This window comes from Vicia villosa, linkage group LG4 (assembly GCF_029867415.1).
Source record: "Vicia villosa cultivar HV-30 ecotype Madison, WI linkage group LG4, Vvil1.0, whole genome shotgun sequence".
NCBI lineage: Eukaryota > Viridiplantae > Streptophyta > Magnoliopsida > Fabales > Fabaceae > Vicia > Vicia villosa.
The window spans coordinates 178,595,517-178,614,054 of record NC_081183.1 but is presented as its reverse complement, the minus strand read 5'-3'; the positions used below and the strand labels follow the sequence as shown (position 1 = coordinate 178,614,054).

Below are 18,538 nucleotides of genomic sequence, written 5' to 3'. Positions count from 1 at the left end.
AGGAACACAAATATGCATTTAAACTATATTTATCACGCATGAATCGGTGAAGCCGATAACAAAAAATTCACACAAACCGTGAGCGATATCCCTTGATTCTGAACGTGTTGGCTAAAAGTGAGGACGTGATTAACTTCAGGAGAGTGTGAGGGATCTTCCTTGATGCGTGGGAGATCTCGAATGCGCCTCAAAATCAATTTGCCATGGCACTCGAGTTTGCGTTTTTTTTTAGCTTGGAATAGGATTTCGGCTGCAGTCAATTCCTCCCCTCTTTAATCTACAGGTCCTGTGTTTTTATAGCAGAGTCTCATTAGGTTAACAATTTGTGTTGAAATATACTGCAATGATTGAAAAATATTTGATTGTAAATCAAATGTAATCTTTCCAAAGTTGTTCAATCCCATGCCCATATCCACGTTTTTCAACCTGATGTGCCTATATTGATTCTTGAGAAACTTGGACATCAAGCCCATGCCTTGTACCTTGTCTTAGCATTTTATTTTATTTTAATTTTAAATTGAATTTAAATTAATTCAAAAATAAAATAAATAAAATAATTAGAGGAAGAGAATGTGACTGGGCTTAGGGATCATAGATGATTAAAAATAGAACCCACATTTGTTTCTTTTGTTTCATATTTTTATTCAATTTATTTGCCTTTTAATAGTCTGAAATTCAAATAAATAAAAAATAAAAATGATAAAAAATGTGGGAATAGATCTTGAAGCCATTGATTCAGTGATTTCCCTTTGAATAAATCAAACCCTATTTTAGAGCCTTTGTATAGGAGAATGTATCTATGAGCTTTGTATTTTGATTTGAATTTGAATAGAAGGAATAATGTGGGCAAATTTTGGGGTATGACAGCTGCCCCTGTTCAATTTTCTTAAACCTGAAGATGTAGAGTGGTTTGTATGCCAGTCGGAATCTGAAGGTAGAAGAGGATTGAACATTAGAATACCCAGGAATTTGCCCTAGCTGAAGTAGGGACTTTTGTCGGAGATGGGCTTGAAGATGCCATCCAGCTATTTGGAAAAGATGTATAATGGAGATGGGCTTAAAGATGCCATCCAACTTGATAGACTTGAGAGTCAGAATACGTCGTACGTTAGATCGTATATAAGGAAAAGACTTAGATTGAGTCGTACGTTAGAGTGGGTCTATTTTGCATCAGCAGATGTCTGGAAAGTCATGTGTTAGGCTGAAATTTTCTGTATTGAGGAATATTTGTTGGAGATGGGCTTAAAGATGCCATCCAGATGTCGCGACTGAAGTGTTTGAGAAGTAGTTGTTTGAGTGTTGATCGTGTCATTACTGTTCGTAGTAAATGAATTAGATCTCTGAGAGTTTGATCGTGTCAGTACCGTTCGTAGTAGCTGAATTAGAATTAGGAAATAGTTGATCGTGTCCACATCGTTCGTGATGATGGAATTAGATCTCTTTAAAGGTTGATCGTGTCGGCACCGTTCGTAGTAACCGAAATAGATCTTTTGTCGTGTCAGTACCGTTCGTAGTAGCAGAATTAGACTGGGAAAGTCAGTGATCGTGTCTACACCGTTCGTGATGATAGAATTAGATCTCTGAGAGTTGACCGTGTCAGTACCGTTTGTAGTAACCGAATTAGATCTTAGAAGCAGTTGATCGTGTCCACACCGTTCGTGATGATGGAATTAGATCTTGGGGAGATAATCGTGTCTTCATCGTTCGTGATGATAGAATTAGATTCTCTTGTCGTGTCAGCACCGTTCGTAGTGACTGAATTAGACTGGGAAGGCCAGTGATCGTGTCCACACCGTTCGTGATGATAGAATTAGATCTCTGAGAGTTGACCGTGTCAGTACCGTTCGTAGTAACCGAATTAGATCTTTTGTCGTGTCAGTACTGTTCGTAGTAGCTGAATTAGACTTTGAAAGTGATCGTGTCATTACCGTTCGTGGTAAATGAATTAGATCTTCGAGAGTTGATCGTGTCAGTACCATTCGTAGTAGCTGAATTAGATCTTGGAAAGTTGGAGATTTTGTTCATTTGTCGGTACCTGTATTCTAAAAAAGGTAAGGTTAATCTTTATGCTTTTGTGATTTTGATGTCTGATCTTGTTTTGAAGATGCTCAGCTGGGAATTTATGATTCTTGCTTGGGGATGATCAGTAACTTGATGGACCCTGATTGGGGACAAAAGTATTAGTAACCCATGTTGGAGAAGAGCAAAGTGTTGGAGAACCGGTGGTGTTGAAGATGTAAACTCTGTTGGGGAGTCATGTCTTTGTCGGGACGAGTATGTTTGAAGATATCTTCTTGAGAATTGCTCTGTGGGGATATGATCTTGTGAAATCGGAGCTGTGGGAAGGCATGGATGCCTTGAATATTTCCCCCAGTATTATAGTAACTACCATTCCTGGATTTGATTAGGACACACCGCTGAGTATTGATCAAGATGTTAAAATGGACTTTCATAGATTTGCCCCTGCTAGTAGGAACTTGAAGAGATTCACCTTGCGAGGACTTTATGAAGTGTATACTGTAGGCGACATGCCCCTAGTAATCGTAAACTTAGGATGATGCCCCTGACTGTTTGGCTTTTTTGAGAGATTCTTGGAATCTTGACTTGATTGCCCCAGATTGATCGGGATATAGTTTGAAATCCCCTTGTGATGTATGCCTTTGACTTTTTGGCATTCGAGAGATTCTTCGAATCTTGACTTGATTGCCCCAGATTGATTGGGCAAACCATGTCACGCCCCTTGTATACGTAAGAGACATTGCTTCTTGGAGTAATATTGTCTGTCGGGATAACTTTCAGTCATTAGTTGTACCATGCGCAAGTTCTTTCTGATGCTAACATTTGAAATTATGTAGCAGAATATGTTTAATAATGAATTCATGAGATGCAATGCATACGTTTGTCTTGAGTTTTTTGAAAAACATTAAAGCAAGAGATGTAAAATCATGGTATTTGTAAAAACATGTTATTTTTGTAGAAGCGAAATATCAACTCAGCATTCGTGATAAACCTTAAGGAGTCAGGATACCTTTTGGTGACAGTATGCTTTCGAACTAACCATGCCTCAATTAGGACTTTCAAGGGTTGTAACGTGGCTTGGTTCACGGTTTAAGAAACAAAGGATAAAGGCTCAAAGTTTATTTGTACCCATCCCGCTTCGTGATGATCTTCAGTCCTAAGCTCAGTTAATTCAACTTACGCATTCAGGTTCCAAGAGACTTTTGGATTTGCACCTTTGATAATGACGATGGTTCACAAGCAAAGAGAACCTTTTGAGATGGCAGTCACTTCTTCCTTCTGGTAGTCATAACATTGTGTTGTTCAGGAATTTATTGACTTTTTTTCGTCTTTTTGATATCCCTAACTTTTGCCTGAACTGTCTAATTTGAGCTTACAGTCAGCGGGATGCCTTGATTTTTGCCTAAGTCTTCTGTTTGATTTTTGACTTAGCAGGCCTTTCTTTGTATATATTTTTTCATCATTTTTTCCTTTTGAAAGATATTGACTGCCTCGCTTAATGATTGATGAACCATCATTGGCTTTTGATTGACACCTCCAACACTTCTTTGATGTGTGCGGATGAACGCTTGTGATTGAAACCTTTGTTGAAAGGTGTACTGAATGATTCTCTTAAAATAGAATGCACAGCCAAATTAACTGAGAACTACCCTGCCCCAGGTCATGATCAAGGGTTTTAATTAGTACAAGAAAAGAAACTTCTACTTCTTAGGCCCAAAGGGGTTGACGAGGGATTAACATCCTTATATCTCCACTGTTTAGGAATTGAAACAATGCCTGTACATCGTCAGCATAGTCCGCTCAAAAGCATACTGTATGAGGTTGCGGTATCGTTTTCGTCATCCTCCCTCAAAAGGTATACAGCTTTAGCAGGAGTTGAGTATCATAAAACATATGTAAAGTAAAGATGCAGTTTAGATGAGTGATAGCGAAATAATTTATTCAAGACAAACATATGCAATGCACTGATGATGATTATTAAAACAAATAATGTCTATCATAAGTCAAGTGTTTAAACAAACAGAATAGAAATTGCGCATGAACATAAGTCTAATGATTAAAAGTTCATCCTTCTTGACATTAATCAGTCTTGTCGTGATTAGGCATAGGAGAAGTGATCACTACAGGAGTTTTTGGGCGGTTGAATTCAATTTCACCAGCATCGATCATGTCTTGGATCTTATTCTTCAATGTCTAGCAGCTATTTGTATCATAACCAGGGCTATCAGAGTGGTATGCACACCTCACATTAGGATTATAGCTACGAGCAGAAGTACTAAGATTCTTAGGGGGGTCCTTTAAAGCGATCAACTTTGACTTCAATAGATGTTGTAATGCTTGAGCCAACGTCACATTAATCTTGGTGAATTGACGCTTAGGTGCATCTGGCTTGAAGGAGACAAAGCTCGAGAAGAATTGTCTCGTAGAAGATTAACCTGAGAAGCTTCCTGAAAGGGCAAGAGATGTCTTAGAAAAGATTGGATAAGTGTTTTTTTTTTAAGGTAAGATTACCTAAAAAGGTTGGGATATGTCTTAAACGAGATTAGCTTAGAAAGGTATGATATGTCTTAAACAAGAATGACCTAGAAAGGTTATGACACGTCTTAAACAAGACTACCTAAAAAGGCTCCTAGAAAGGATGGAACATCTTAGAAAAGATTGCCTAGAAAGGTTCCTGGAAAGGATATGAATTATCTTAGAAAAGGTTACCTATGAGTCATCTTAGAAAAGGATACCTAGATAAGGTTCCTAGAAAGGAGATTACCTAGAAAGGTTCCTAGAAAGGAGGATATATGTCTTAGAAAAGACTACCTAGACAGGTTCCTGGAAAGGATGATAAATGCCTTAGAGAAGACTTCCTAGAAAGGTTCCTAGAAAGGATATGAAACATCTTAGAAAAGATTACCTAGAAAGGTTCCTAGAAAGGATGGGAAGTTCTTTGATTACTTCTGAATTATCTTTGAAGAAAGACCCGTAATGCAGTGTCAGAGTTGTATTTGTCTTGAATGAGTATTGAGATTGAATCGTTGATACGATTGTATTTGCACCGCACTTGGATGATAATATTCTTTCGACTTTGAAATGACATTAGAAAATGATTTGGTCGCGTCTTCGTTTGAAGAACTCTGATTCTTGGATGTTCTTCTATGGGAATCAAGCTCACCATATCCAGTGGGTCATAGCCTCTGATTCGAGAATTTCTGAATTTGAAGGTACATGGCTAGAGGAAAATAAATCCTCTTGCCCCTTGATAGGTACAGCGTCTCTGAATTGAAAGGTATGTGGCTAGAGGAAAATAAATCCTCTTGCCCCTTGATAGGAATTTAATCCCTGATAAGAGTACCTGAAATTATGCGCCCTAAATCCCTAAGATCCTTGAAAGGGTTAGTTAACATGCTATGTTATGATGTCATGATGTAATGCAGATGCAATGCATTAAGTAAAGCATAAGGTCATAAGGACTAGGTGTCCTACAGACAATCCCTGCAAGGAAATAAAAGGGTTAGAGCATAAGGTAACGAGCACGAAATGTCCTACAAGCGAATCCTGCAAGGAAACAAAGGTTAGTATGTTATGCAACTTATTAGGAACAACATGGAATAGTGAGGGCAAACAAGTCTTTTAACAAAACCTGCAAAGAAACAAAGGTTAGTGGTAAACACAAACAAGTCACACAAGTGCCCTTAGGTTTAGAGGCTTGCTTGGAGTTCGTAGGTAAGTACCCTCCCCACTGAAGTTAAGTTGGTTCAACCTGTCCTAGATAAAGATCGGGTTCTAGGGAGCTCATATCATTGACCTTTCTCGAAGGCGCTTATCTCAGTTCGGCAATCGAATCACCAACCAAGAAGGTCCTGAAAGTCCAGTCCATATGAGTGTAGCTTCGAGTATCAACCAGCTTCGGTCGGAACCAAAGCCAGCCATCTCGCTACTTTCTAATAGGCCAAGGCCAAGTTCAACTAGGGTTCTAGGGCAAATTAGTGCTTAATGACACCACGCAGCAGCCAAGCATTTCCTCAGGTCGGATCCCAAGGAACACCAGGACAAACCAATGTGTCACACTAACGATGGCCACCATATCAACCACATCAGTATACGCTGTGTAGTCTCCTTGGTCTCATGCCATTTACCTAAGGTTCTCAGATCCGGGTTAGGATCTTTCACACAAGTAAAAACCCAAAACAGCCTTTGAAATATAAATCAGACAAATCAAACAATTAAAGTGAATCCTAAACTCTAAGGTAACCCCTCTTTTAATCGAAAGCATCCCCAGCAGAGTCGCCAGTTCTGTAATACGGTGAACTGACTTTTATTTTTAATAAGCAACAATGTTGCAGTGAGCATGAGTCGCCACCGACTTTTATTTTATCCAATTTTAGGAAAGGCTAAAAGAACAGGAAAAGACCTTTTAAAAAGACTTTGAGTTCGGGGGGTAAGTTATACAAAGGGAAGGTGTAAGGCACCCTTTGCATCCATGGTTATCCATGGGCTCTTAATTGCTTAGCTCACTTGTTTGTTTGAATTGTTTGAAAAGGAGGTGTGAAAAAGTAAAAACTTTGAAGAAGAACTTTAGCTTGTAAATAAGCGTAGTCTTTTTGAATTTGATTTTGAAAAGAGTGGAAAAAGAGTTTTGAATTTAGAGCAAGCAATTAATAGCAACTACCCTAAGCTAGAAAAATTGTTCTTTTAGTCTTTCGGGCGAAAGGATCTATCCATACCATAAGAGGGCAGGAAGTCTTTCAATTGGATGTTTGAAGGGTCATCGAAGTATCGTTCGCCATAAGACTGTCCCCTTTGCCATAAAGAGGGCAGGTAGTCTAAGGGAAGGATATAATAGTCATTTAAGGCATCATGCGAGGATACCTTAGCAATAGGGACCAATTATTTACCGAGGCAACATCGAGGGAGTTTCAATAACTTTAAAGGCGACAGGCAACATTGCTTTAGGTATCCTCGGAATCGAGGGACTTGACTATTTAGTACACTTAAAGGCAACAAGGCAACAGGCACAAAGGCAACCAAAGGAATTACCCTAAAGGTGTGTGGGTGGCACAATCACGTGGTCCAGTTCAAATATTTTATCTTGTATAGTTAGTGATCTAACGTTTGATTAATAGTCTTGCACTCCCTAATTTACTAACCACGCAGTTTAAAATGAGCAGAAATTAAAGGCAGGAAAATAAAAATCCTACGCTATTACAATAAACACCTGCGGGAATGGGGAATTAAAACAGAAAACAAGAAATATAATTAATTAATTTAATTATCTTGATCTCCGCCCTTGGTCTTCCTCGAACCTTGATTGACTCGGATCATCTGAAAATTAAACAGAAAATAATAGCGGTGAGTATAGGCGGAATTCTTTAACAGATGAAGTAAACCCTAGTTGAACCTATAAGGCAAATGTAACAATTAATAAAAATTAAATTTAAGAAAAAGAGTCGGAACTTAGCTTTTTGATTGGCATGGCGCGTAGTCGGAAGAATTTTGATTAATCCTGAAAGACACAGAGAATAAATATTTCAGTGTAGGCATGATCTTCGTAAACCTTTATTTAGGGTTCAACAGTTGATAACAGTGATTAATTATTATGCCAAAATAAAATCAGGTTTTAAAGTCATGGGTTAAACATGTAAAGTGACTAAATTAATGTATATAAATATATATATATATATATATATATATATATATATATAATCGAAAATTCGATTAAATAAATTAAAGGGCCATAAAAATATTTATTTAATAAATAAATAACATGTTTAAAACAAATTTTTTTTTAAAATAATAATAAGAAAAAGAATAGAGAAAAGAAAATAGATTAAAGATTAAAAAAATAAATAACAAATAATAATAAATAAAAATAAAAGAAGAAAAAGGAAAGAAAAGGAACTTAAATATAATCCGGTGTTGTGGCTAGGTGAGTGTCCATGGTGTGACTGCACTTCTGATACGTTGGATCGTGCTCTTAAGAGATCTGATGGCCATGTAGCGAGGGTCCACCCTAAACGCGCGTGGGACGAGGGCACAGGATTCATCATCAAGAGCAGGCAAGAAAATCAATTAAAATATACGCAGGGAGCGTGGATCGATCCCATGCCTTTACGTTTACAGGATCCGCGTTCCCTCCACTGAGCCACCTTGTCTTCGCTGTTAATGGATTGCACATAATTAATATTAAAGAAACAAAACTCCTTTTGAAATTTAAAAGAGAAACGCTTCCGCGCCTGGGCCTGTTCTATCTTCTTCCTCGCGAACCACCTAGTTATGGCAACGGTTTTGGCCCTGTAGCAACAGACCTGCAACATTCAAGCTCGCAAAACATGGTCAATAAACTCAGAATAAGATCCCGAATCGACCATAGAAGGCCGCCTGAACATGAAGGCACCGCCGATTTTGGCTAATTTTGCTTCAACCTAAAAAACCCAATTCGAAGCTGTAAAACCTAACAATGGTGAAAGGTTGAACCTGCACTCAAGCTTCAATTAAAACACACAGAGAGGTTCGCAACATTTTAAGGAACACAAATATGCATTTAAACTATATTTATCACGCATGAATCGGTGAAGCCGATAACAAAAAATTCACACAAACCGTGAGCGATATCCCTTGATTCTGAACGTGTTGGCTAAAAGTGAGGACGTGATTAACTTCAGGAGAGTGTGAGGGATCTTCCTTGATGCGTGGGAGATCTCGAATGCGCCTCAAAATCAATTTGCCATGGCACTCGAGTTTGCGTTTTTTTTTAGCTTGGAATAGGATTTCGGCTGCAGTCAATTCCTCCCCTCTTTAATCTACAGGTCCTGTGTTTTTATAGCAGAGTCTCATTAGGTTAACAATTTGTGTTGAAATATACTGCAATGATTGAAAAATATTTGATTGTAAATCAAATGTAATCTTTCCAAAGTTGTTCAATCCCATGCCCATATCCACGTTTTTCAACCTGATGTGCCTATATTGATTCTTGAGAAACTTGGACATCAAGCCCATGCCTTGTACCTTGTCTTAGCATTTTATTTTATTTTAATTTTAAATTGAATTTAAATTAATTCAAAAATAAAATAAATAAAATAATTAGAGGAAGAGAATGTGACTGGGCTTAGGGATCATAGATGATTAAAAATAGAACCCACATTTGTTTCTTTTGTTTCATATTTTTATTCAATTTATTTGCCTTTTAATAGTCTGAAATTCAAATAAATAAAAAATAAAAATGATAAAAAATGTGGGAATAGATCTTGAAGCCATTGATTCAGTGATTTCCCTTTGAATAAATCAAACCCTATTTTAGAGCCTTTGTATAGGAGAATGTATCTATGAGCTTTGTATTTTGATTTGAATTTGAATAGAAGGAATAATGTGGGCAAATTTTGGGGTATGACAGAGAGTCAGTATTCAAATGCTTTGAATGTGAACCATCTCATCTCATAACTGAGCTGCTGTACTGTATTCCAAGCAGAGTTATATTCAAATGCTTTGATTCAAATGCAGAGTTAGTGCAGACACATTACATCCAATTTGTTGGTTTTCTATAAGGATTTAACATAGTACTTCAAAAATGTTAGTAAAATAAAATCATGGTAATTATTTTGACATTTTCTTTCTTTCTTGAATTTGTACCCGAATCTGTTTTTCTCTCTACATAGGCATCGTGGCTAAACCATCTAGCTCTTCTCCAAAAACAAAGAAGACTAAAGGTGTGGCATCATTGTTACGTTTCATTGCCAAACTTCGTGATGGTGAGAGATATGAGATTGATTTTGATCGGGATACTTTCCAACCTATTGGTCAGTATGTTGCGAAGTTCAAGAGTTATTTGTCATTCGTTGCACGTAGCAAGGTTAGTATAAATGAAGAGAAATGGAAAAAGCTACCCGAAAACTTGAAGAAAGCGATATGGAATGATATCACGGTATGTAATTGTAATTAATTCTTAATAATTTATTATCTATAATTGCTTCAATTACTAACACTTCTAATGCTTTGTAGGCTAAGTTCACCTGCCCCCCCCCCCCCCCCCCCCCCCCCCACCCGATGATGAAGATAATAAGAAATTTAAGAAGCATTGGTTTGTATATATGGGGGAACGGATGAAGCAATTTAAGACATTGCTATCTAATGTTTATATATTTGGGGAAGACGATAAGGATGGCAATACAGCGCCATTTGAAAAGTATAAGTTCATCGACCCAGCAGATTGGGAGTTGTTTGTCCAAACTCGAAAAACAAAAGAATTCCAAGTTAGTTAAATTTATAGATTTTTTTATGTTATCTAAATTAATTTGGTTGTTGACACTTAATTTAATGTGATTTATTTGTAATAGGAGAAAAGGCAAAAAGGAAAGGTTCATGCATCAAAGAATCTCCATCCTCATATTTTCTCTCGGGGTGGTTATGAGAAGCTTAGGGAAAAGATAATGGAAGAGAGGAGTAAAAAAATCATTGAAGGAGCCAATGGTGATGAAAATTTAATGAATGATCCTCCAAAACTAGAACGACATGAGGTGTGGTTGATGGCTCAGCAGAGGCCATCTGGAGATTTTACATCTGAGGCAACAAACTTAGTAGCTTCCGTGGTTGTAAGTATTAAAAATTTCTTTCTAAATTTCAATTTCATTTATAACTTAATATTCATTTTATATCATGTGTATGTATTTTAACATTTTAGGGTGATTTAGTGAAAAAGAGTACGCAAGGCGATATTCAATTTGAAGAACGGGAAGACATATTAACTACTGCGCTTGGGTCAAGTGAACGTCCCGGTCGGATCCGCACTGTTCCTAGGGGTGTGGGCTTTAAGAAGTACTTTGGAAAAAGTTCAAACTCCACCTTAAAAGGTGTCACACAAGATGACCTTCAAGCCTTAGTGCAAAAGCTAAATGATGATTATCAAGATAGATTACAGAAAGAGCTCCAAAAACAAATAATAGAGCTCCAAAAACACATGAAAATTGAGATGGATGATGAGAGAGCTAAGCTCCAAAAAGAAATGAAACTCCTTCGAGAGATGCAATTAGAACTCCGCCCTAAGAGTACTAAAGAGGTACCTCGTGTTTTCTGCGTTTTATCTTAAGTGGTTCAGACTTTTAGTAAAATTTTTCTATTCAATTAGCTCTCAGTTCTTTAGTTCATATTCTTACTTTAGTGAGTTTTTTTGTCCTTTGCATGTGTGTTTGTTAGTTGTGTATGCATTAAAATCTGTGAGATCTGTGAGTATGAGTTGTTACAGGCCCTTTTTTTTAGAAGTGGATGTAGGTAGGGGTCATGATCATGATCATGAAAAAGGCTTCCCTGTGTGTGTTGTGAAGTATGGAATTTTACTTAGTATGAAATGTGTGTTCTGTTTTTTGTTCTCTTTGAAATGCCTTGTGAATGTCTTGTGAGGTTTCTTCTCTTTCAATTGCAGCAGATTCCCAATCACTGGCAAGCCTGGAACCACTGCAAACACCAAAACACACTTTCATCATTCACCTAACAATTCATTCATACAATACAACAAAATCAAATGAGTCACTGAATTATACATAACATATATATACCTGGTACATGGTTAAGCTTAGAATGTTTGTGAGTGGATCTGTTTAGAAGGAAGAGGAACAAAAAGAGAGAGAAAAAACCCAAAGAAAGTGTGAGAGTATCCATGGTTGCCACTGCTAGTTGCTTCACCAGTTATTTTTTGTATGAAAATATTTTGACACAGAGATTCTATATATAAAGATAACACAGAATCTAAATTCATAGAACATGAATTTACCTCGTATTTTATTTATTTCATTTAGTTTAAGGAAATTTATTTGGAGTAATTAAGTAACTAAATATTATCTTAATAACAGTATAGTAACCAAGTATGTTACTATACTTGGCTAGTTGTGTGCTTAACATTGTGTGCTCTTGCTCTAAACTACTGCTTCTTATTATAAATCTCTTCTGAAACAGGAAGGTGAAGCAGAATGCAAGGCCGAAGAAGAGATAAAAAAACAGCATTGTTTCTGAAGATTACCTTAAAAAGATTGAAGATTTCAAGGAAGATTCCATATCACTAGACTTGGTTCATGAAACAAGTGAATTATCAGTTTATATTGATAGGCGAGACCTTGATGAATTAATTTCTGGTGTTAAATGGATCTCCACATCTATCTTGTCTCTATGGTGCTCGTAAGTATCATATTCTATTTTTAATCATTTTTTTTCTATGTATCATTTATAAATTAACATTTGTTTCAACATTTCAGATATCTACATGGCATTTGTATCTCTAAGAATGTCAGTGAACTATTTGGGTTTCTTGATCCAAATAGGACACTAATTTCCACTAGAGATCCCAATGCTATTAAATCTTACATACAAGATAATTGCATCCACAATTAGCACATTCACTTTGTTAAAAAAAGATAATTGTGCACATGATGAGCAACTTAAACGACCAAGGGTGTGTTTGTTTAAAGGATTAAATTTATAATCCCAGGAATATTATTCCCTGGAACAATATTACTGGAAATTTTATTTCTGTGTTTGGTAATTAATTGGAGTTCCTTGGAATATTTAAAATATATTTAATTTATTTTTTTTTTTTTAAAATATAAAAGAGTTAAATTAGTTTAAAGTGTAAGGTTATGGGTGGTTATCTCTTATTCTCATGGGAATCTAAGATTCCCACCCTTTTACATGGGAATAAAAAAGATCAAATTCATGAGTAAATCATATTCTCATGAATAAAAGATACTCAGGTATAATTTAAAAAAACTTAAACAAACTTTAGAATATGATTTCCAACTTCACACATTTCTAAAAATAAAATTCAAATCCATAAAACAAACACACCCCAAATTATTATTATGAAAAAAAAATTAACTGACCAACCTATTATGTAATTTTTCCTTCTTTATATTTGTCAGTAAAGAAATCGATTGCATATATAAAAAAAATTAACTGACCAACCTATTATGTAATTTTTCCTTCAATCAATGATTACAATGAGAATTTCAATTGAGAACCTATTATTTCTAACCATCATTCTTATCTTAATAATATTAAAAGCTTAATTGCATTTCCAACTCTACTAAAATATCCCCAACTAAAAAAACTACTAAAATATCCATTTTGTTTCAACAAACAATGCATGTGATGCAGACTAATCTTAGTTGCAACCGGATTACTATTAAAATTTGTGACATACATGACTGAAATTAGTGAAAAAGAGATATTTCACACAATTTTAGCGTGGGACCAAAATTACATGTGATACCAAGTGGCACCACAAAAAATACAATTAAACCATAATTGTAAGACCTACCAAGTAGTGTTATTTTTCATTTTACCACTTGCATATAACCTCAACAAAAACAAAACTATATATATATATATATATATATATATATATATATATATATATATATATATATATATATATATATATGTGTGTGTGCAGAGTGATACCAAGAGATATTACAATTATTCTTCAGAGTCCCTCTCTGTGATCAATGCTGATTTAGCCTCATAGTTAGTGCTCATCCTTCTCTTTAATAACTCTCTTCCATTGAAAACAACACTCACACAAACTCACAAAAAGAAATTTTCATATTTCACAATTGAACCAATCCTCAAAACAGAGCTTTTTCTCTTGAAACTCAACCTGAAGTTTTCAAGCACACAACAAAAATCCAAAACGAAACATAAACTCAATATTTAAAGACATTCATTTTGTCTTTGTCCATTTCATTCTTAAACTCTATTTGTTTAATATATCAGTCAGCGTCGGCGTCAGCCTCTGTCGTTTCGATTCGTATTTTCAAGATGGACTCTTACCTGAGAGAAATAGAAGGAAAACAAGCCAATGATCCTTTATTCATAGAGAAAATGAACAAAAACAACATCAATTCAACTTCTTCGAAAGAAAGATGTTTATGGATTCCAGGTCCATTGATAGTAGGAGCAGGACCTTCAGGACTGGCAGTAGCAGCATACCTAAAACAAAAAGGTGTTCCAAGCTTAATACTAGAAAGATCAAACTGCATAGCCTCACTATGGAAACTAAAAACCTACGACCGACTTCGTCTTCATTTACCGAAACAAGTTTGCGAGCTTCCATTGATGAAATTCCCTTCTGGTTTCCCAACATATCCAACAAAACAACAGTTCATAGAGTATTTGGAAAATTACTCGGAGAAATTCGATATTAGGCCTTGGTTCAATGAGACAGTGAAGCATGCTGAGTTTGATGGTACACTTGGATTTTGGAGGGTGAGGAGTGAGGGGAAAGGAGGGATGGTTACCGAGTTTGTTTGTCGGTGGTTGATCGTTGCGACGGGGGAGAATGCAGAGGCGGTGGTGCCGGAGATGGAAGGAGTTGGTGAGTTTGGAGGTAGTATAAAGCATACTAGTTTGTATAAAAGTGGTGAGGAGTTTAGAGGGAAGAAAGTTTTGGTTGTTGGATGTGGGAATTCTGGTATGGAAATTTGTTTGGATCTTTGTAATCATGATGCTGCTCCTTCTATTGTGGTTAGAGATTCAGTAAGTTCTCATAAATATTTCTCTATTAATCTTACTCTTTTTACTTTTATTGTTTCGAAAACTCAAATACGGGTTTTCTATCTATACAAAATGTTGCAGCAGCTGTATAGACCATTAAATTTAATGGTTTTTTCAACTGCTGCAGTATTTTGCTGGTAGATAATTCAAATTCTTATATATGATTATGATAATTAGCGTATACCAAAAATGCTATAAAGTTGTTTTTATATATGGTTAAAAGCTTGAACACCATTCCAATTTTGGGATTCATGATTTAACATGAACAAAACTAATTTAAGCATACTAACAAGACATTCACTTCTTTTTTTTCTTCTTTTTATCTATTTTGTTCTTTTTTATGAGCTTTTATCAAATTTGGGATATAGATGAGTTGTTATGCATGAGTTGATTTTTATTTTGTTTTATTTTTAAAAAATGCATTCAATATTAGTAACTTCATTGTTCAAATTAAGGAACATTGAAGTTGTAAACTTTTATAAATTCATTCTCAAAAATGAAGTTGCACTACTAATTAGTTTTTTTGATTAAATGGTAGAAATTAACTTATGTATGATGCAAGATTTAACTTACTTGTGCACTAAGGTACTAACTTATTGTAAAATATAATATGCAAGTAAAACTCATCATCAAAGTTTTTTTTCTTCTAACTTATCATTACTTCAAGTAAATTACTCATAGTTTCATGTAGTGGCTACAAGCACAATTGATAGTTAATTTAGAACCAAATCAAAAGTATTTTGAATAATTCATTTTTTAGCACTAGTATCATAAAAAGCACTTATATTTCACTTTTTTTGGACTCTCAATCATGCCTAGCATGGGATAGAAGATGACCCTTATGCTTTGTTTTTTCCCTCCTTTTTTCATTCCCATGATGTTCTTTGCAAAAGAAAGAGAACTCTTTCCCTATTATCATTACAAATGGAGCATGGCCACCAAACAATTAAGACCTACCAAGGGCCAAAAACTCCCCACATAAGCTCCCACCTTTTACTTTTTCTTATTTTTCCCTATCACTTTTTTTGTGTGTTTGGAATGAAACTATTATGATGGAAAACATCAGGGCAACTCCAAAACTAAATCTTATGTCTAGTCATAGTCGAGGTCGAGTTGTTTCCTTAATAATGTGAAAATAACACTTAATTTTGTAACCTAGCTTGCAGTCATAGCGAAATTTAAAACTAATTTAAAATTGATTATGATATAATTTTAAATTCATTTTAAATAATAGGAATATTTTTTCTCTTTCTTATGCTTTTTGATTTAGTTGTCTAGTGTTTAGAATTTCACCTTTTAAAAATAAATAAAGGCTTAAATACATTTTTCGTCCATGTAAGTTAGCGTGTTTTTTATTTTCGTCCCTGTAAGTTATATTTTTGGGTTTTAGTCCCTATATCTTACTTTTTGCTTGAGGTTTAGTCCCTAAAGCCAAAATCCGCAGGAAAATCTGCAGGTTACCTGCGGATTTTCTTGTGAAATTTCCTACGGATTTTGATTTTAGGGACTAAAACAAACGCGAAACTGAAATATAAGGACTAAAACCCAAAAAAATAACTTACAGGGACGAAAATCAAAAACACGCTAACTTACAGGGACGAAAAGTATATTTAAGCCATAAATAAATTAGATGTTGCAAATTTGAACTTGTTCAGTTGGGCCTCTGAAATTGAATGTTTCTGTATAACTATAAAAAAAAATATTTAACAGAAATTCTCTTTTTCTGTGATTTTATTAAAGAAAAGTGTAATCAAATTATGTAAGAAAATAATCTCATGATACTACTTTTTTCTTTGGTTTGATTAAAGGTACACATCCTACCAAGAGATATGCTGGGAAAATCAACTTTTGGGCTGTCCATGTGGTTGCTCAAGTGGCTGCCTATGCAGCTTGTGGATTGCATCCTTCTCATCATGTCCTGGCTATTGCTCGGCGACACGGCGCGATTCGGTTTGGTTCGGCCCCGTGTGGGACCCCTTGAACTCAAAAAATTGTCTGGAAAGACACCGGTCCTAGATGTGGGTGCCCTTGCCAAGATTAAAAGAGGAGACATTAAGGTACTTTCTATCAAATCAAGTTCAATCTTTTTTTAATCCTCAAGATTTTGATTTAGTGTCACTTTGAGTCAAAAAAAGATTTTAGTGTCACCTTGAAATTAGTTTAGTTAGTGTTGAAAGATTTTCCAACATTATAAGTTTTCAATCAAATCATATATACTTTATTAAGGTTATATAATTTCAATTAATTATTTTTTATTAAATTGTTTATTTGATTCAGGTACATCCAGGAATCAAGAGGTTAAAACGTTACACAGTGGAATTTGTTGATGGAAAGATAGAAAATTTTGATGCCATCATATTGGCAACTGGTTACAAAAGTAATGTACCTTATTGGCTAAAGGTATTTAATCATAAACCATATTAAATGCATTGTATTTTATTGTTAAAATTTAATTTCGGACGATAATATTTATTTATATTTATATAGTAATATTAATAAATTAGTTAATATTTTTATAAACCAATAATTTCTAAAAATCAATATTTTAAAATTAAAAAAAATTAAAACAAATTTTAGGGCATTATTTCTTTTGTTTTATTTGACTTTAATAGTATGCATCAACATGTGCTAAACTTTTTTATTTTAAAAGGAATGGAATAAATTTAAAGAGGCTATCTTTCTATCTGAATTTTGAAAATGATATAAAGCAAGAAAAAAGATAGTAATGATACTAAATAATCGAAATGGTATATGTGCAGGATGAGGATATGTTCTCTAAGAAAGATGGATACCCTAGGAAGCCATTTCCTAATGGATGGAAAGGTGAAAATGGCCTCTATGCTGTTGGTTTCACCAAACGTGGACTTCTTGGTGCATCTATGGATGCAAAAAATATAGCTCAAGATATTGAATGGTGTTGGAAATCTGAGGCTAAGCATACTTTTGCTTTTGCTCTATTGCCACAATCCAAGTCATGATCGATTATAACAAACTAGATGTTGTATTAAAGTCAATTACATATATACATAAATGGTGATGGAAGAAGAAAGTGGTCGAGTTCAAGAGGTTTATGAGTTCGGATTAAGGGTGAAACGTGAAGAGTTTGAAAAATCTGTTTGAATTATAGGTCAAATCATTTTTGTTCAGACATGTTGATTTTTCGGCCGAGCTCTGAATTATCATCACTCTTTTTTTGGAATACAAGAAAGATATGATTAAACTAAAATGGTGATGGAGGAATTTTGTTGTGCCATTACATATGTGCATAATGCTATCAAGGGTGGTGCTCCTCCTAGCTATCCATAGAAAATAAAAAAGTTGGCAAAATATTAGAATGGTGAGAAAATGTTTCCTTTGGGTGTGTCCTATTCATAGATTGAACTATAAGCCTTACTTTGAGAATATGTGACATTGAAATTGAAGAAGAGTAGGATTATGGTTTTTATTTTATTAATTTTCTTGTGGTTTGTAAGGAGAGGGACGTTTGCATTTTGTATATTGCAACTTTTTGCTATATAGGTATAGAGTAAAAGAAATAAAGTGGCCAAAAATGAGTGAGAGGTTGAGGAGATAATCATCAAGAGTGAATGTGTATTATGTAATGTGGTTATACCTATATTTTCATAGTTTTTAACTTAAAAGAATAGAGTTTTTATGGTCTTTTCTTGCCTCTTTACAATTGTTAATGCTTTGTCTTTTTAATTATTGTTGGGTTAATATCTCGCACGCTCGCGAAAAATAAACAACAGAGTCGCCACTAACATATCTATCCTAAAAGGAAAGGAACGCCAGCAAACCTAAAACGAATAAGAACAAGGTCTTTCGATCAGTAAAATCCACTGAAAATTTCCTCAAGGCAACCATATTATTCATACTCAAAAGTCAACTCCTGATTAAATGTTGATCAAAAAGTCAATTGCATTGGCTTTGGTCAGAAACCCTGATTTGGAGACCAGACGATTTGCAAGCTTGTACCCTTCAATCAATGCCTTGA

The 18,538-nt window shown here is 34.9% G+C and overlaps 1 protein-coding gene across 1 annotated transcript; it reads left to right on the top strand.

Moving 5' to 3' along the window:
• Positions 1-13,451: 13,451 nt before the first annotated feature.
• On the top strand, positions 13,452-18,280 carry LOC131596164 (indole-3-pyruvate monooxygenase YUCCA6-like). The gene is made up of 4 exons (XM_058868745.1): positions 13,452-14,526; positions 16,353-16,601; positions 16,822-16,944; positions 17,304-18,280. The coding sequence occupies exons 1-4, from the start codon at positions 13,810-13,812 to the stop codon at positions 17,520-17,522; spliced, it is 1,308 nt and encodes a 435-aa protein (XP_058724728.1). The 5' UTR covers positions 13,452-13,809; the 3' UTR covers positions 17,523-18,280.
• Positions 18,281-18,538: the final 258 nt, after the last annotated feature.

Coding starts and splice junctions, on each gene's coding strand:
- LOC131596164 (XM_058868745.1), top strand. CDS start 13,810: ATGGACTCTTACCTGAGAGAAATAGAAGGAAAACAAGCCAATGATCCT. Junction 14,527..16,352: donor CTATTGTGGTTAGAGATTCA/GTAAGTTCTCAT, acceptor GTTTGATTAAAG/GTACACATCCTACCAAGAGA. Junction 16,945..17,303: donor ATGTACCTTATTGGCTAAAG/GTATTTAATCAT, acceptor GTATATGTGCAG/GATGAGGATATGTTCTCTAA.